This window comes from Nymphaea colorata, chromosome 12, assembly GCF_008831285.2.
Source record: "Nymphaea colorata isolate Beijing-Zhang1983 chromosome 12, ASM883128v2, whole genome shotgun sequence".
Classification (NCBI taxonomy): Eukaryota; Viridiplantae; Streptophyta; class Magnoliopsida; order Nymphaeales; family Nymphaeaceae; genus Nymphaea; species Nymphaea colorata.
This window is the reverse complement of record NC_045149.1, coordinates 12900976-12921420: the sequence shown is the minus strand read 5'-3', so window position 1 is coordinate 12921420 and position 20445 is coordinate 12900976. Positions and strand designations below refer to the sequence as shown.

General features: G+C 37.0%; 1 protein-coding gene across 4 annotated transcripts in view; it reads right to left on the bottom strand.

Moving 5' to 3' along the window:
- LOC116266481 (lysine-specific demethylase JMJ17) overlaps window positions 1-20445 on the bottom strand; it is an 81837-nt gene that overhangs the window by 38822 nt on the left and 22570 nt on the right. For 2 of the 4 annotated variants that reach the window (XM_031647734.2, XM_031647736.2), the window contains exons 2-11: window positions 18442-18499; window positions 17454-17576; window positions 17045-17102; window positions 16789-16928; window positions 10724-10882; window positions 10550-10636; window positions 9829-10026; window positions 9157-9309; window positions 8546-8737; window positions 8381-8452 (exon numbers count right to left, since the gene is read on the bottom strand). In XM_031647734.2, coding sequence (XP_031503594.1) covers window positions 8381-8452; window positions 8546-8737; window positions 9157-9309; window positions 9829-10026; window positions 10550-10636; window positions 10724-10882; window positions 16789-16928; window positions 17045-17102; window positions 17454-17576; window positions 18442-18499 — 1240 coding nt within the window. Of the gene's footprint in view, window positions 1-2912; window positions 3237-8380; window positions 8453-8545; window positions 8738-9156; window positions 9310-9828; window positions 10027-10549; window positions 10637-10723; window positions 10883-16788; window positions 16929-17044; window positions 17103-17453; window positions 17577-18441; window positions 18500-20445 lie in introns of those variants that run through there. The other 2 variants (XM_031647738.2, XM_031647735.2) reach the window with 2 other exon arrangements.

The following is a 20445-nucleotide window of genomic DNA, read 5'->3' as shown; positions in this document are numbered from 1 at the left end:
CTACAACTGGTCGTGTTTATGTTACCAAGGATGTCACCTTCTTCGAACATGTCTCTTATTTTGGTAAGAATCCTCTTCAGGGAGAGAAGTCTATGTCAGAAGAAAAGTATTATCCAAGTCAGGAAATCCAATTTACAGATTTTTTAGAGTACAAGCGGGAAGAGAGTCCTCCGGTTGTAGATGTGCTTGAACATGAGAGGAATGAAGGGTGTTCCACTGGGACGGAAGAGGGAAGCAAGGCTGTAAGGCGGAGCGAATCCGAAAACTTTCTTGAAAGGTTAGGACTAATGACAATTGTATATCATTAGTACTTTGGAAGGTCACGAGATTTGCAAAGCCCACAAAGCACTCGCAAAGAATGCAAGTGTATATGTGTATGCCCCCAGGATATGAGAAACCGGGAAAATGCTGCAAACTGAAGAAAGCTTTATATGGGCTCAAGCAATCTCCCCGAACATGGTTTGAACGTCTTACATTAGTGATGAGACAAGATGACTACAATCAAGGAAACAAAGATCATACTCTGTTTGTAAAAAGGAAGGATGATAAGGTTACTCTTTTGTTAGTCTATGTTGATGATATGATTGTTACAAGTGATGATGAAGATAAAATAACAAGATTAAAGGGTTTACTGGCTACCGAATTTGATCTCAAGGACCTTGGCAAACTGAGATATTTTCTGGGTATTGAAATTGCTAGGTCAGGTACGACCCTTGTGCTGAATCAAATGAAGTATACATTGGATTTACTGAAGGAGACAAGAAAACTAGGGTGTAGACCGGCTTCTACTCCTCTGGATGCTGGGCACAAACTCAGTATTAAGGATGGTGAACCTCTTTGTGAAGAGGCTAAGGGGAGGTATCAACGTCTGGTTGGAAGATTGATCTACCTCACTCTGACTAGACCTGATATCACCTTTGCTGTTAATGTGATAGTCAGTTCATGCATGCACCTACGGATGCTCACTTGAAGGTTGTCGACAGAATCTTATGTTACTTGAAGAGGAATTCTGGTAAGGGGCTTCTATATGTGAAGCAAGGGTCTATTGAGATTGAAGGGTACTTGGATGCAGACTGGGAAGACTGTGTTGATACTAGAAGATCTACTTCAGGGTACTGCGTCTACTTGGGGGGGATTTCTTGTTGTTTGGAGGAGAAAAAGACAAGATGTTTGTTCCCGCTCAAGTGCAGAGGCTGAATATAGGCCTGTTTCTATGGAAGTGTCAGAATTACAGTAGTTGATATTGTTGGCTGATATTGAAATAGAGACTGAAGGACCTATGAAGATGTACTGTGATAACAAGTCTGCAATCAATCTGGCCAACAATCCTGTGTTATATGACCGAACAAAACATGTCGAGATTGACCGCCACTTCATCCGGGAGAGGATTGATGCCAAAGAGTTGATTCTACCATATATGAAGTATGAAGACCAAACTGCTGATGTTCTGACTAGCCTTACCTTTGACTCAGTTTGAGAGAAATGGACGGCGGTTGCTGCATATAAACTACTTCAGATAAATCCCCATACAGAAAGACATTTTAATATCGAGTTGGTACATGTTCCATCATAATAAACTGCAATAGATATAATGAGTCATATAGTACCCATACGTGCCACAGGAGAGAAAGTTTCAAAGAAGTCAATACCATATGTCTGAGTGTACCCTTTTGCTACCTAGCATGCATTGTAGCGCTCAACGGTACCATCTGAGTTATACTTGATAGTGAATAACCATTTCGAGCCGACAATATCTGCCCCAGAAGGAGGTTCAACAAGAACCCAAGTGTGGCGAGATATTAGAGAATCCATCTCCTCCTTCATTGCTTGGCACTACTTAGAGTCCAAAATAGCTTGTTCATGTGAAATAGGAATGGATGTAGGCATGTAGCTGACAATGCATCAATAAATTTGCACATATGATCTCCCAAATGAGCTGTATTAACAAATTTAGAAAGAGGATGAATTGTGCATTGTCTGATCCCTTTACGCAGTGCAATAGGTAGATCATCAGGAAGAGAAGCATCAAGGGAACACTCAGACATGTTATGTAATTCAGAACTACTTACCTCCCAAGAGCAAGAGGGTGCAGGGTCATTAGATGATGGATTCCTTCTTGAATATGTGAGAGGAGAATCTTTAAACCGTGGAATAGAAGGATTGGAACAGGTGGGTGATGATGAAAAAGAAAGGGACTCAAGTGAAATAGGAGGAATTGGAAGTGGAACAGAAGGGGCATCTCGGACTTTGGATAGGAAAGACTTGCAGGAAAGAATGGAGACGACTCGAGAAAGGTTACATCGGCACTGACAAACTCCCAATTAGATATAGGATCTAGGCATCGATACCCTTTTTGATTTCTAGAGTATCTTACAAATACACATTTATTGGCTTGCACAGCTAGTTTATCTCGATTAGGTCCAAGTTTATGTACAAAGCATGTGCATCCAAATATATGTGGAGGTAAAGAGAACAAAGTCATGTTTGGGTAGAGAATTTGAATTGAAATCTTATTGTCTATGGAAGAGGATGACATTCTATTTATTAGTAACATGCGGTCAAAATTGCATCTCCCTAAAATTTGGAAGGCATATGTTAATGAATCATGACGGTGCGGGCTACATCCAACAAATGGCGATATTTTATTTCAACTACACCATTTTGTTGAGATGTGTGAGGGCAGGTAAAATGTGACACAATACTATGAGATTTATAAAATTCAAGTAGAAAAGTAGATTTAAACTCGAGAGCATTGTCAGTGCGAACAATCTTGACACAAGAATTAAATTGAGTTTTTATTTCCAATATAAAAGATTTTAAGATACAAGGAGCTTCAGTTCTGTCTTTCATCAAAAACACCCAAGTGACACGAGAGAAATCGTCAACAATGGACAGATAATAACAAAACGACAACCGACTTGAAACCCGACCAGACCCCCAAACATCAACATGAACTAAATCAAAAAGATTTTGGCTAGACTGACTTGACTCGATGGAAAGAAAGTACGACTATGCCTGCCCAGTTGACAAGCTTCACACTCGATAGAAGTTGTGGAAGAAATCTGAGGACATAGCAACCGAAGTTTAGGGAAAGATAGATGACCCAATCTGAGATGCCATTGGAAAGCACTTGAAGATGAATCAACTAAGAATGACGCCTCCTTATCAGATGTATCCAAGAAGTAGATTTCATCTCTCTCATGGCCTCCACCAATCTTCCTCCCAGTCGACAGATCCTGAAATACACAAGTACCCGGGTCAAAAATAACTTGGCAATTCATCTCTTTAGTTAGTTTGCTTCAGATAACAAATTCTTTGAGAATTCAGGAGTATATAGCACATCATGAACATGCAAAGATGGAGAGAGATAAGTATCTTCATTCCCTTCTACCAGAGAAAGCCATCCATTTGCCAATCGAACATGCTGAGGGGAATTAAATTTGTACAGGTTTGAAATACTAGTATCTCCACAAAATTGTTTAGATGCTTCAAAATCAATTATCCAACAACCATTAGAAGTTCTACCTGCAGAATATGTTGAATTGGTGATAGTTGTAGATGCCGATGAGGTAGAAGGTGTAGTATTTGATCGATGTTCCATAATTAAATCAAGTTCAGCCAGACTTAAATTAAGAGATGTAGCATCTACTGAAGCAGCAGTAGCATTCGCCATAGGAACTATACTGATAGACTGTGTATTTGGAGTAGAATTAGATGAAAATGTCACAGTCGAAGATGCGGGTGAGTTAGGTTTACCACTTTGTTCCAGCACCTATCCTCTAAGTGGCCAAGACGACCACAATATGTGCATTGAAGTCTTCTACGTCCTCTGGGACCCGGCCTCTTCCTCTACCACGAGAAGAGTATAGTCCACTTCTTCCTCCTCCAAATGAAGCAAGGGCAGATGACAGTGAGTTGTTTGAGGATGGAGGAAGAGTAACAGCCAATCTATTTAGCCTATTGAAGGCCTCATCAATATCAGGAAAATCAAAACCTATAAGCATTTGAGCCTTGGTTGTAGAATAATCAGAAGATAGTCCAACAAGAAATTTAACAATAATCATTTGCTCCATGTGAGATTTGAGACAATGCTTACAGGGTGGTTTTAAGGAGTTCATCTTTTCATAAGTGAACTTCAACTTAGTAAAGTATTCAGTTAAATCCATGTCACCTTGCTGCATTTGTAACAATTCTTGCTGAACCTGTAAAATTTTGTGGCCGGAGAGAATTCCACATATCTTTGGCTTATTATAATAACAAAGCCCTATTGCAATGTGGGGCTGAGTGCTATTCATAAGTCAAACACTGATTATGTTGTTTTCTTCCTCCCACCGTGCGTATTTACCAATCTTTTCAACTGGTTCATCTTCTTCCAATATATATTTCATCCCATATCCAACGACTGCCAACATGAAGGTTCTAGCCCATACATCATAGTTGGCTCCATCAAATTTGATAGTAGATCCAAAAGAAAATGGATTTGAGAAAACTTTGTACTCAACACTAGCCTCTGCTTGTTGATTTTCATATTCAGTTCTATCATGTTGTATAGATTTATTGGCAGTCATGCTAGAACCTTGAAAATAGGAGAATATAAAAGCCCAGGGCAGACTGAATAATGACTAACATGCACAGATTTACTGCAGCCAGATTTGAACACAAGCCTACGGCAGACTGAATATAGACTAACATGCACTGATTTACTACAGCCAGATTTCAACACAAACTTGCCTGCTCCAGTCAACTTCGATGATGATTTAACTGTGAGAATCAACCAGGTACCCCACGGCCAAGCAGATCAGAATATCTCTGGTTTGAATTTCTTCAACGGCATCAACTGAGTCAGATCTGATATACTATGACATTCAGATCTGAACGACAACAACAGCTTGCCAACAACATCAACTGAGTCAGATCTGATACACTGCAACATTCAGATATGAACCAATGTTGTAAAAAGCGTATCGTAAGGCGTATCGGTCGGGCTTTAAGATACGCCGTATCGTTACGTATCGTAACCGTATCGTAAATTTTTTAAAAAAAAATAATAAATCAGAAAAAATTTAAAAAAAATCAAAAAATTCGTAAAAAATCAGAAAAAATTAAAAATAATAAATTCTTCATAGAAAACATGGTTTAGTCTTTTAGATAATGATAGACTTATTATTTTGCTAAATGCTATAAACTTACGCGTTCACGGTTCATCATTCATACTTCATAGACATCAAAATTCACAACAATATCATTCTTTTTCATCTTTATCTTCATGGTTTAAAAAAAAACCATTTCCTCTCAATGGGAATCAGCCACCCATGCACAAATCCATGGTTTAATAGATGATTTCACGGTGACAATCGATGATTTCACAATGGAAATCGATGATTTCACAATGCAAATCAATGGTTTCCCTCTAAAACGGTACAATCTATAGATTAGAAATGAGGAAGGGGTGGGTTTTTATAAGAAAAACTTGAAAAAATGGGGTTCAAGTCTCCTTTTTAGAAATCAGCCCGTATCGTACGATACGGGCCGTATCGCACCGTATCGTACGATACAGGTACGATACACCCCCATTTGCGATACAGGGGGTGTATCGTATCGTATTTTGCAAACGATACGATACGTATCGTACGATACGGCCCCGTATCGTACAATACGTACAACACTGATATGAACGACGACAACAACTTGTCAACGGCATCAGATTTGGTTCTTCAGCAACATCACGAGTTCGACAGCAACATAAGGGTGCAAATCACGTCTCTACATGTTGAACGTGATTAGCTCCTTTCCACCAAACAATCTGATTGTTTCTTTTGTAAGCAGCAGAAACTTGAGACGTGTAACCTTAGCTTGAATGAAGAGCGGAGAAACCCTAGATGGCACAACCCTAGGTTCAGTGCTCTGATACCATGTTGTTTAGAGAGGTAGGTAAGAAGGAGAAGAAGAGAACGTGAGGAAGAAAGAGAGAGCAGGTAGCAGTCCAGAATGTGTCGACTGCTCCTTTTCCTTTACACTAAATAATGATTAAGGTTATGTTTAACCCTTTACATAAACAGTCCAACAAAACTTTAAAATTCATAAAGCTACCTAATACTAAAATCCCAAAATACAGAGAACATCAAATCCCAAACAAGTACGTTTCCTCAACATAACTTTTGTTGGTGTTCTTTTATTTTTGATAAAATCCTTTTACATTTTTGTTCTAGCCATTGGCCAGTCCCAACCAGATTTACCAAGAGGATGCTAAAATTGTGATTTTTTTATTAATCAATATGGCTCATGATTAATTAACTACACCATAAAGCTTACAGCTTGGATAATCATTTCTAGCCACCTTTCATGATGTAGAGAATCAACTAATAAGACACTTTTTGTATAATCATTCAGAAATGAACTAAAAAGTCATATTCATCATGAACCAATAAGACAACAGGTATGTTCAAGAATTTGCTAATTATAATATTGTACTAACAAGTATGATCAAGTATAACGTGTAAAGTAAGACAACAAGTATGAACCACTATAAAGGATAAACCAATGCCTTTAATCAATATACTTAACAAAAGGTCAGTGTTTAGATTGTAGCTTGGCCAGCAAGAGAAAAAGTCCCTAGGCCAGCCAGCCAGAAAAAGACTCCGACCTCTCCTTCTGGGTCTCTTGTGAAGTTAACACATCTTTTTCACCCTTCATGCTTTAATGTCATTGATCCATAATCTTCTTTCATAAATTATTCATTCTGTTTGGATATACTTAGAACTTAAAGCTTTTTATGAAACAAGTGAATAATAATATGTGGCTATCAAGCAACATCCTTGAATGAGTAAGAATGCAAATTCACAATAAAAAAAAGTCAATGATAATCATGTCATAAAGGAGATGGAGGGGCTGGAGCCCGAATCCGTCCCTGAAAATCACAGAAGGACAACGTCCCTACTCTCGGATCACTTACGCTGATCTGACTCCACGTTCCATAAAAACCAACTGTGGCATTTTGCTGATGAGTTTACTAGATATTGCAGGATCTACTTCTTCAAAAATAAATACAAGGATTTTGAATATTTCAAGATTTGGAACTCTTAGCAACAATCCTGAAGCAGAATATTTATCAAAGGAATTAAAAAGTGGTTAGAAGTACCAGGAAATTTTAAAGATTGTGTCTCAAAAAAATCGTTTTTCCAAAGTTCCAAAAAAAAACATGAGTAGAAACCACTAAAAATGTATAGATACAAAACATGCTCCAATAAAACCTAGAAAAGTTTAATTTTTTTTACTACATTATTTTATTGATTGAAGTGATGCAAATTACATTGAATTTAGTATTTTCCTGGCCAAAACCAAACAGGTTTCTCTTATGAACCCTTTTCCTCTAGAATTAGAGCTTAGTTTCTTGCTATTAATTTCTATTTTGAACTCATTATATAAAATGAAGCTAAGGACTTCAGTAAATGGGTAGAAGAAGCGGAAGAAGACCAAATATCCTCAAGAAAGCAATAGCATGGGAAAGACAAGATCCATCAAAAATAAAAAGTGATGAAACATTCAAAAGATACAAGGCTAGACTTGTTGCAAAAGAGTCTTTGCAAGAACATAGGACTGTTTATGAAGAAACTTTGACACCTATGTATAGGATAACTACCATTAGAACCCTTGTCATTATTGTCTTGGTTAAAGGACACAATGTACATCAAATAGATGTTAAATTTTAAAGCATTCCCACAGACATTGGTGATATTTTCGAATATTGTGATAATATCACCAAAAACAAGTGAAGCAGAAAAGAAGTGAGAATGTATTGTGAGTTGCAATATTTTGAAAATATTTCCAAATGATAATATCTGATATTTTTGCGAGATTTTAAAAAACCATTTTTAATATGTTTTAACCCTGGTCGCTTTTGACATTTTAATAACTATTTGTCGATTTTATCAGTCTTTTAGGAATGCCAACAAAAAGCTAAAAAACTACCAACTAGATGCACCCACAAGTAGACACAAACATAGGGTTCTCACAGGCTCTCATATTTCAAAATCCCTACATGGTTTATTGGAAATGAAAAACTCAGAAGCATATTCACTATAAAAAGAAATACAGAAGATATAACAATCTTTTTAACAAGCGAAAAGGAGCTAAGCATGTGACACATTTTCATCTCTGCTATTGCAACATTTAATGGGTTCCCAAGCATTTGCTTGCATAGCTGAACTTCTAAGGATTAGCGATAAACAAAGTGAAGGAACATCATGGCCCATTTCTTACATCTACCAAGAGAAAACTACCAAACAAAGGACAGGTGCAGGGCAGAGGACTGTTCAATGAACATTGGCCAAATATAACATGGATTCAAACAAAGTAATTTGAAACTAGTTTGGTCTGTTACCATAGTATGAGGATCTGCGGCCAGAGCAGCTACAATTTCATCTCTTAAAGTTTTTGCATCTTCTGCATAACCCTAACAAAAAGGAAACAGAAGAGTGACGACAGGCTTAGTTTCAAAAAGGAAACTAAGCAACATCAGCGAATAAAAAGAATGTAGGTTTTACACCTTCAATTTGTGGTAACTAGGCTCATTACATGGCAGAGGATCCAAATCCAGCAAGTCCTCAACATGTTTCAATGGAACTTTTTCTGCAGAGCAATCATGAAGAGGCACACAATTTTCAACTTTACCAAGACAAGTCCTCAAACTTTGCGACCAGCTTCTAGCATGAAGCAGGCTCTTCACCATGTCTCTTACCTACATATATACAAGCAACTATCAAGACCCAGATACTACCAACAAATTCCTCAACAACTCAATGCATTCTAAAGCTAAGGACAGCAGTCCAAGGCTCCAAATGCCATTTTCTCATGAATTAGATGACAAGGCACTTACAGACTATAAGGAATTTATGAAATAAAAAATATGGATGGAAATTGATGCTAATATTGTTGAATATATCAGATGGGTGGAGCTACCAAACAAACATCTAAGAATTAATTTGAAGCCACGAGGAACTAACTAAGAATTTGATTTCCAATACTTAAGAAAAGGAAAAAGTACAATTCATTCTACAAACTACAAGAATCATGGTTCTTAAGACTGCATGCTATATAACAGAAAAAGAAAAAATTTTGGAATTAAGGAATGAAGGTACCAAAAAATGGAAACCTTACTGGGTCAACTTCATGGCCAGACCATAAGAATTGTTCGGCTTCACTTAGTGCTCTCTCAGCAGCAGCCTCTGAAAATGGATTACTGTGAATACTAAGAGCCACAGTTAGCCAGTCTTTAGCCAGCTGTGAGAAATAAGCATTGTGACCCTTTATCTGCATATCAGAAGAAAAAGGAAAGTTTATGGACCAATTAATATATAGAAGTCCAGCATTAACCATAAACCATGCTAAATAACAAATATATACATTGTCACATCTCATACACACACGCACATACATGCACATATATCCAAACATTCTTGAACTGGATATGGCAGAAAAAATAACTATAACACAAGGAGGAACAAGACCAGAATACACACAATAGTTTACATATACATAGTGTTGACATGATATGTATGTTTGGGTCCAGGTCTGGACCCTATCCGACCCGTTGTCTTGTTGTATTCTATTTAAGTATCATGTAACCCTAAATTTTTCAGTTAATGAAAATTAAGCGAGATAGAGAGACCGTTTGCACAGCCCAGATAAGGAGTATTTATCGCAGAAGATCCAAAAATTACTGAAATATAAGGACTATTTATTGCAGAAGATCCAAAAAGTAGTGAAATATCTATAACATTCTGAATGCAATAGAAAAACATCTATCCATTCCACTAACTCAAGAAGTACCTTTTTCATTAACCTGGAGGTATCCTCGTATGTGAAACTATCACAAGATATCTTGTTTTTTTGGTGCGGCTCGGAATCTAAACAACATGCAATCCCAAGCTCCTTTCCCATAGAAAGAAAATCATTAAGCTCTGCAAGAGTGTAGCGGTAGAGAAGACAACGTTTATTCGGACTACACTCACAAAGCTGATCAAAATGCTGCATGAAGAGCACAAATAATGATTATTTCCTTGTAACTTGAGACTTGTAGGGCATATTGTGACGAATAGAAGAGAACCATGTCGAAAATATTACAAGAGAATCAGGAGATGAATCTAATCTACAAAACCCAAATGATTTTCTTATAGGTTAACTGACCGAACAATTAATGTGACAACAAAGAACCATGATTGTCCCGCTAACTCAAGAGGCTAAATCGGAAACTAAATGCAGTGACATAAGAAACCAAATAAGTCTAAAACTCATGCAGATCATTTTCGAGCCTTCCTATACTTCAAACATGAACACATTGATTAAGGATTCAATTGCCAGCTAGATGATTTGTCAAATGGTGTAAATAACAATAATAATACTATTTTAGAGTAAGATGCAAATGAAAGAGCAGAACTGCATAAAAATTTGAGCTCAAAATTGAACACAAGTTGAATGACAAGAAATAAGCAACCCAAAGAATTAATAGTTGTCAAATACTTCACTTGGAGAATTAGCTTATTCTACATACCTCTAGACAAACAAAAGCACATGGAGAACAGCCACAGACAACAGCTGAAATAAACAAATATTGCTGACATATGATGCATGATGGGTTCTGCAAAAAAGACAGAGCAAGTATGAAAGAGTTACATGTTGAAAATATAAAGCAGGGTTACTTATCTGGAAGCTGGGAAAAGTCAACCTCTTCAGTGCCAACAAATTCAGGCTGATTTCTTGCACACATAGGGCTTGACTTAACCAGACCTTTTTTCCACAACGCCTCTCTGTTGGACTTTTCTTTTACAAATATACGGAGCATTTCTTCCTTCAAGTATGGAGCAGTTTTCTTTGAGTAATTATTCTAGAAAATTCAATAGAAGGACAAACAATAAGCTGCAAGTACTTGTGAAACTATGCTACTTAGACCAGGAAATGCGAAAAACATAATGCAAATATCAGTGAACGGCCAGAAATAATCAAGAAGATCCTCATTCTTATTTTCACAACATCAAGTTTATAGCAGTATCAGCATATGCTACCTTGTATAGTCTATCTTGTAAAGCTTGTTTCCAAGGCTATGGTATACATACATATGTATGTTTTGTGTGCTCGTGTGTGTGATAAGTGCAAATGTGCATGGATATATATAACACTACAGCCATTATACAATTCCATTTCAAATATTTTGACAAAATGACAAATACAGTAACTTGAGCCAATACAGATGTGCTGTTTTGCTTTGAGAAACATGTACCCCTGTGGTGTGAATGTGTGTATTGAGGTATATATACACATGCACACACACACACACACACATAAACACATACATACATACATACATATTTATACACACACAGTCACACACACACACACACACACATAACATGGCTACTCAGTGCACGCACCCCATTCATTTGCACAGGGGCATGTGCAATGTGGCCACCTGCCCCATTTATGAATAACTAGGCTTCATCCGAACTTCCTCTTCAACAATCAAAATTGGTGTTATTGAAAACGCAAAGGTTTCTGTTATGCCGAATGGAGGGTTAAACCCTAGATTAGCCAGAGGTCAATTGTTGCCAGGCAAACTGCCAACAAGCAAATTGTTGGTGCAAATGGTATTTAACAATTCTGGGCGGAATGCAGATGATGATGGAGATCTAGAGATTTGAATGATTCAGGGAAAACCCAGAATCTTGGTCCCAAGAGAAGATGCAAACAGAATGAAGATGTTGTTCCGCTGGAAGATGATCGGATACTTTATAGGAGATGCAAGATTAAAGAGCATGGATTTTAGCTTCACTGTTAGCAACCTTAGATCGGTGTGAAAAGAGATCAAGAACCCAAGATTCTCATTCTTGGGCAAGGGTATCTTTATGGTTAGGGTCGAGACAGAAGACAAACTGAGGATTGCCTTGACGAAGGGGGGGGGGGCTAGAGAACCGGAGGCAGAGTTCCAATAATGAGAAGATGGTTTCCAGGACGCTCACTTAAGATTGAGGCTAACCTGCGAGTCCCCCTATGGATCCGTATTTCTGGAATCACAAAATTTTCAGTAGTGTTATTGATGCTCTTGGAGGGGATCTGGTGGTCAGTTGTTGTTCACACCCGAAATCTAAACTAGCTGGGTTTTGCTAGACTCTGTATTGAGGGAATTTTGATCCACGATCAGAAGTAGAGGTGGAAGAAGATGGAGTGGTCAAAACGATAGAAGTTTCACATGAATCGAAAGTATTAATCCCAATGTTGAGAGGCTACCCACTTAACGGAAAATTATGCATTCTTGAAATCGTGTTGAAGCTTTAGATGCATCCCAGCAAGATCGTGGCATTTGGTCTGAGGTCAAGGTTTCCAAAAGATAACCAAAGAAAGAACCTAAAGGAGGGGGTTGTTCTAAAGGTAATTTTGAAAAAGGAGGGTCCTCTAAAATGGGTGCAGACATAACTCAAAGAAATAACAGATTTAAGTTCTGGGAGAAGTGGATGGAGATGACATGCCGATCCCACCTGAGGAGCAAATGGTGATTGAATCTCCCACTAACACGAATGAAGTTGGTAATCTTGTTGATGATAAAAAAGAGGACTGTGACATGGAGCAACTGAACGAAGATGATTGTGCAACGAAGATGCATCCTCTTCTTCAAATCTGAAGGAGGTGGTGAAATCTCATGTTCCAGCAGGTACGCAGCCTATTTCGGAAATTTTAGCTCACCTTAAAAAACAATTTAGTAATGAGAATTTCATGAGAATATTATGAATATGGTTGTGAATGACGAGGAGAAATTGCATCTGGTTTTTCACGAGAGACAAATAATCAGGAAAATGAGGGTCAGGCGAAGGGCGCATCCTTACTCCAAGAGTAGAGATGAGCTGGCCTGGAATCACCACTTTACAGATAGAGCATGAAAAAAAAATCAGGGAACTGGCAAGCTATGTGAGAATCAGAAGGAAAAAGAAAGGTAACCCTTTAGGGGATATTACCAATTCAAATGTTCATGATGACTCGCCTGATAGAGGGAAATTTGAAACTCACGAAGAATAGGAAGCTGCAGGATGTATGGAGAGCGGTGGTATCCTAAATGATTTACAGCAGATTGATTGCCAATTGAGTATTACTACAAATGAAGTAATGCTTGATAGGTTAGCTGATATAGAAGTAATTCTGCTTCCTTCCTTTGGTAAGTGATTTCATGGTTAAGATCATGGCTTGGAACATTCGGGGCCTGGTGAGGAAGGCTGACTGAATAGAGCAGGATTTGATGTTGAAAATGTATGTCCCTGATCTATTTTTTGTATTTGATTCAATGTTATCTCCTCACAAACTTGATCAATGGTGTACCCTGAATAAGAACTGTGCTCAGATTTCTAATATCTCAGCTCAATTATCAGATGATCGAATTGTATGTGGATGGCACCCTGCAGTGGTTTCTGTTAAAGTAGACTGTGTGACTCAGTTCTGGATTCAAGTATCTTGTGAAATGAAGGTTACTGGATTTCAATTTGCTGCAATTGGTGTATACCAACATAATTTCTGGTTTCTAGGGCATCAGAAGAGCTTCTTTTGATGAGATAAGAGATCAGATTTGACATCTAAAGGTACCAATTGCTCTGGTGAGAGACTTCAACTGCATGAGAGGTGCCTGTAATAAATCAGGCAAACCTCCAAACAACATCTCCTGCTGGGATTTTAGCAGGTTTATTAATGATGCAGACAATTCCTTTACCAAGTGTAATAACCAATGGGGTGACAGAACAATTGAATGCAAAATCGACTGGATGCTAGTCAGTTGTGACTGGTGTCAGGATCAGAATTAGGGACTTGAATTAAAAATTAAAAATTCTTCCCGAATAGCTTCAGATCATAATATTTTAATCCACAATGCAGTGGCTAGATATGTTATTCCCATGAGAAAGGATTATTCAGACATTTTTCATACTGGGGATTGAGAGCAAGGTGTGATAAGGTGATAAAGAAGAGTTGGTCTGTGTACACCAGAGGCTGCCCAATGACAAAGCTACTACAGAAGTTAGAGATTACAAGAAAAATTTATTTAGATGGAATAAGCTCCATTTTGGAGCTATTGGGCAAAGAGGTTCATCTATTCGAGATCAGCTTGAACTGCAGCAAAAGCATAACAGGTGTTCGACTATTGCTGATCATCAATTGGAATGGATTTTAAGGGATGAACTGAACAAAGCTATTCTTGAGGAAGAAAGCTTTCGGCATAAAAAATGTAGAGTGAAATGGCTCAGCTTGGGAGGAAAAAATCAGGGGATTGAATATAGAAAAAATCAGGAGAAAAATTTCAGTGCATGCAGGGAGTCTTTCATTGAATTTTTTGCCGATGACAGTTATGAAGAGCATATTCTAGATAATCTCGTTGCGGGCCCTGCAATTACTGAATAGGAAAATGAGTTTCAGAACTGCCCCAGCCAGTGACAATGAAGTGCATAGTGCAGTCTTTGGAATGAAGTCTGATAAGGCCCTTGGCCCAGATGGATTTTCTGTTTACAAGAAAAATTGGTCGTTGGTGGGAACTGATGTGGTTAGTGCAGTGTAGAGTGCAGACTTGTCAAAAGTAATAATAAATCTCATTTCATGTTAATTCCAAAGAGGCAAGGAGCAATTGATGCAACTCATTTCCGTCCAATAGCTTTGTGTAATGTAATATACAAAGTGATTACAAAGATTCAAGTTAGCCGAATGAAGCACATAATTGCCAGACTAGTCGGTTTTCATCAAGGTGCTTTTGCAGTGAACAGATTTATGCAAGATCAACTTTTGTTAGTGCATGAAGAACAAAGAAAACAACACTAGAAACATACCCCCTTGCAACAATCGCTGTCAATGGGTATTCTATGTATGAAAGTGCAACCTGCAATCCTTCACCGACTTTCTCCATTGAACCATCACACAGAAAGGGGGAATGCAAGCTTCAAGAAGATGCTGAAGACGTATTTTTTTTTCTTCGTGCTCCTTGTGCCTTGTGTTTTGGCATGTTACCTTGATTATCATCAAGGTGGGTCCATACATCTGTGTCTCATGTCCTGACATTGAACATTGCCCAGAACATGGCATCACCTAGCCTAAGTCACACGGGTGTTTTAAAATGCACCCAGAACCTGTGTCGACACAATGCGGGTGCGGGTGCAGACATAGCTGCAGGTCGGACATGCACCCAAGCCGCACCTGATTTGTTACTTTTTTTTCTATATTTTTTCTCACCCTTTTTTCCCTTTTCATCTCCCTTCTTTTGTTTCCCTCACATTTTTCCCTTCCCCCTCTTCTTTCTCAAACTTTCAGCTTTCTCCCTCTCTTTTTAAAAAGAAAGACACCCAAAGGTGCCACAGTCGTCCTTTCTAAAGGACGACCAGTCTGCTGTCCTTCAGAAAGGACGACTAGACTATGTATATTTAAAAGAAAAACTTTATTTTTATTTCCTCACTCTTTCTTTTTCAAACTTTCAGCTTTCTCTTTCTCTTTAAAAACAGCAAAAGACTGCCGTTCAAAAGGCTCAGTAGCCAGTCTGCTGTCCTTCGACCAGAGAGATTACACTTAAAAATATATATATATATTATATTCAATTTTAAATTTTAAAATTAACTGCCCTTAAGATGCCTGTCCTTTAAAAAAACAGCCAGACGATCTATATTTTAAAAGAGATTTATTTTATTCAATTTAAAATTTTAAAAATAAATTACATTCTATTTTTGTGTGCCCTTAAAATGCACCCAATACTAACATTTAATTTAAAATGTACCCAGCAAGCAAAATGACCTTTAGAAAAACACTTAATTTTCAGTAGAAAAACATAAACATATAGCATTATTATTATTATTATTATTATTATTATTATTATTATTATTATAATATAGCCGCACCCCCGCACCCAAATTTTCTGAGATGTGCTGCACCTATGTGACATAGCACCTAGCAACTGAGTGAAGAAATCAATCCAGTCCCAATCAACTTTTCAATTGAAGTTGGATACAAAATGAAAACGTCTAATACATAATTAGATAGAGACAAACATGTCACTCAAGCTGCTTTCTTTCCTTAGTCAACAAAAGATTATATCATTCCAAACACTTTCTTATATTCTTAGGAATGAGACATGAATGGCAAGATGAAATACCAAGAATTCACAGTAGCTGCAAAGGTAAATAATTTAAAAAATGAAGAATCTAAACAATAAGCACCTCAAGACCATTAATAAAACAAATGTAGTTCTGAAAGAAAACCCGCCCATTTTAGAGTAGTAACACAGAAAAACTGAAATAGACCACCGACAGCATCATCATACCACAATCTAGCAGAAAAGCTTATGGAAATAATCAGCACTGTAAGCGTGGAATGCAGCAGCTTAACACCTAGACAGCCACAATGACGGAAAAGAAATATCCTAAAGGTTTTGCATGGACTCAATTTTACATTATTGAATTCTAAGTATTTAAGGCACAAAGCATTAAAGGCTAAGCTGACTCCTAAAAGCAACAGAAGTAAGACCTAATGTGAACTCAGTCATCATCACAGTTAACACGGTATAGAAGAATAAACTGTCAGCACCAAGCTTGAAGGTCATTCACTCTTCCAAGTGAATAAAAAAAATCACAGTTCAAACACATAAAAACCCCTTCAAGAAAACACAAAGCCTATTTTTCAGGATTATATGAACAAGCTTGTATGTGCCAAATTAGCCAACTTGGTAAAAGCATAAAATGAAACAGCAAAATTAATGTTTAGGTATATTTTGGGCTAAAACAATACCACCTTTGCAGCTACATAGACAAGCTCTTCATGAGATAAAACAGCAGTTTTATGATATAAACGATATAATTCAGCTCCAATACCACCATGAGGTAGCCAGTCAGCAGGAGCAAAGTTGACTGCCTCAGCACAATTCAAACCTAAAACCACAGAAGGTAAAGAGGAAAGTATCATATTGCCAAACCATATTTATTAAAAGAAACCATGACATTACAATCAAGACGAAGGCTATTTGTTCTAAACACTCTAGCCCTACCACAGTTAAATCCAGCATGAAATGCCTTGGGGAAGGTGATGACAAAATTCCCAGGTTCCTGCATCAAATACACAAATTGGGATGTCAAATTTTTCATACCATGGCATACAAGAAAGGAACTTATCAACGTGCAGCACTGTGACATGCAATTTTAGAATATTCATCCCTCTGACTAGGAAAAATCAGACAAACATGAAGATAGCAAATTTCAGAGACCAAAATACGCTGCACAATGCACACAGAAGATTCTGGCATACTTTAAGATGCAAAAAGGAAACAAGACGATCAGATACAATTTTAATCAACACGTCCTACACTCCATTGTTGAGCTTTCCAGTAAAGAGAGTAAAAGAATGAAGCAGCACCAATTCATGATGGTGTTACAGCACTTCACGTATTGTAATCATACCTGCACTAGCTTATACACATTTACACCATTTTCTTGCAAGACAGATGGATTTAGCATTGTAACAAGTTGAAATAGTAAGTCTGGCTGAGCTTCAAACAGGTCAGGAAGCACCTTTCGCATAACCTGCATAACAAAAACAGCATGACTTGCAATGGCACATCAACAAGACACATAAATCAAATCTTCCAAAAATTCAATTACAACCAATTGTGCAAAGACAAAAGGCACTTGAGCACCATGACACAAATGAAAAAGAACAAAGCCAGAATAAATCTCATGTCAATTAAGTTCCTGTGTAACTATGAACAATGTCACAAATACTGTTCTGAGATTTTTGTCGGGTATTTTTCGGCAAAAGTTGTTCTTCTCGGGAAAATCACGCGAAAAACTCGGAAAGCTTTAAAAATGAAAAATTTCAAAAAATTATGTAAAAATAAAATAATTAAAAAACTAATAAGAAAACAATAAAACTAGATAAAAGCGATAAAAAGAATTTTAATGATGATAACAATGATGAAAAAAATAATTTAGTTAAATTTGAAAACATGATGACATTAACGTTAAAAAAGAGAAAAATGAAATAACCAGAAAAAATGTGAAATAACGTGATAAATATAATTTCCCTTTCTGTTTTCAAAGTATAACAATTTTTTTGCATTGTTTTCATTATTCTTGTTTTTCTCCTTAATATCGCGATATTTTCGAAAATATCATGATATTTGCCATGAACTAACTGTCTGAAACTTAGAACATAAACTTGACACTGGAACAAGATATAGAATTATGTATTGGAGCAGAAATGCTCATCCACGATGCCAATACAAAAATGCACAAACGTGCTTGCATGTATGTTTGCTTGCATCATGTGTGTGAATGTGCACACACACACATGTATGCAAGCACCATAGACGTGAATGTGTATCTTTATATGTGGCACAACACAAACATACACCAAAATGTCAGAAATTATATAGATTTTGCAGGTGACCTTCTCAAAGGCATGTGCTTCACTACCAGGAACACTGTACCAACACTTTGGGTCGCCCCTGAAACATCAAAAATATAAAAGTGCTGGTGAACATGGCCGTCATGGAAGTTACTAATCAAATGAAAAGAGCTACTAATAGAAAAATACACTCCACAGTCCACATAAAAGTTGAAGAGGAGTGAGCATACATATTCCTACAAGTGACCAGCTAGCATCCTGCGGAAATCCAACAGAATGGAAACAGAAAATGTAACAAAATCATGAAATATTTCAAGGTGAAGGGAAGTGAATGACAGTAAATTTTGCTGATCACAGAAAGTGGAAGCTATAGTATTAGCTGAGAAAGAAATCAAACTAATCGTCCTAAGCATCTGAACCACCATATTATATTATAAAGCTAGTTCAAATGATAAAGAAGATAAAAGAGAGGTACGTGGCTGACAAAAGTTTCAGCCAATGTTATTCTTAATGTATCCACAAGAATAATTCATGCATTTGTAGCTGCATCGTTTAAGGGTTACTGACCAATCAATTTCATGTACATCTTGCATTGCCTAATGGCATAAGATAATGTGATTAAATATAAGAAGCTTTATCACTTAGAGCTTTTTTCTCTATACAGTAATTCCTAAACCTCTAAGGTTGTGTTTGATGCCCTAGATCTTGGATCCAAGGGTTGATTTTGAATCTTCCGATCTTAGATCCGAGGTTTTCAAAATCAGACCATTAAAATGCCATGTTTGATGCCTTTTTCATTTTATTGGCTTTCATTTTCATTTCATCGGTTTTCTCTCTCTCTTTATATATATATATATATATATATATATATATATATATATATATATATATATATATATATATATATATAGATGAGCTTCAGGGCATCTGACCAGCCTGGCGGTCAAGGGCATCTGATGGCCAGACAACCGACAAATCTCTGGTGGGTGACGTCTGTGTATGTGTGTGTGCATGTTGTAAATCAGGCCACCAACTAAACAAAGTAATACTCAAAAGACCTCAAACAAGAGGAGAATAAAACATATATTGATCTCAACAAATAATACAAAAGGTGGCTAAAAAGCCATAACTAAACAATAGGAGAGTTGCCCTATTTATAGAGGAGAGGACCAAACAAGACAAATGCTTCAAGAAATTCACCCTTGAAGCTTCCACCAACTAAACAAAGTAATACTCAAAAGACCTCAAACAAGAGGAGAATAAAACATATATTGATCTCAACAAATAATACAAAAGGTGGCTAAAAAGCCATAACTAAACAATAGGAGAGTTGCCCTATTTACAGAGGAGAGGGCCAAAAGGAAGAAGGAGGAGGCAGTCCCAACGGCTAGAAATCTAGCCGTTGGGACTACTCTCCATCTAGATAAAAGAGAAAAAGGAGAGGGATAAAAGGGAAAAACAGAAAATACAGCAAGAGAAAAAATACATAAAGAAAGTAAAAATTACATAACTGTCCTAAGTACCCAAAATATACGATATTGTTAGAATGTATGTATTCCTATATATATATATATATATATATCTATGTGCATGTACATTACATATATTAGTGTGCTAATATATGTCTTACATAGATAGATATGTGTATATTTTAGGGTACCTAGGTCATACTTGTAATTTTTCATTTTCTTTTATGTATTTTTCTATTTCCTTTTTACACCTTTATTTTTAGTTAAGAGAGGAAATAGCTGTTGGGCCTCTCTCCAACGGCTAGAATTCTAGCCGTTGGAAATGGCCCAACAGCCATTTCCTCTCCTCCTCTCTTCTTCCCTTGTATTATAAATAAGGGACTGTTGTCCCCTTTTAATGTAATGGCTTGTTAAGCCACATCTTGTAGTTTTTGCCTTGTTTGGCTGAAGATCAATATATTTTCTTTATCCTCTTGTTAGAGGACTCTTGTGTATTGCCTTGTTGAGCTAGTGAGAGATTCAAGAGTGATATTCTTGAAGTATTTGCCTAATTTGGGCCTGATTTACAGATATATAT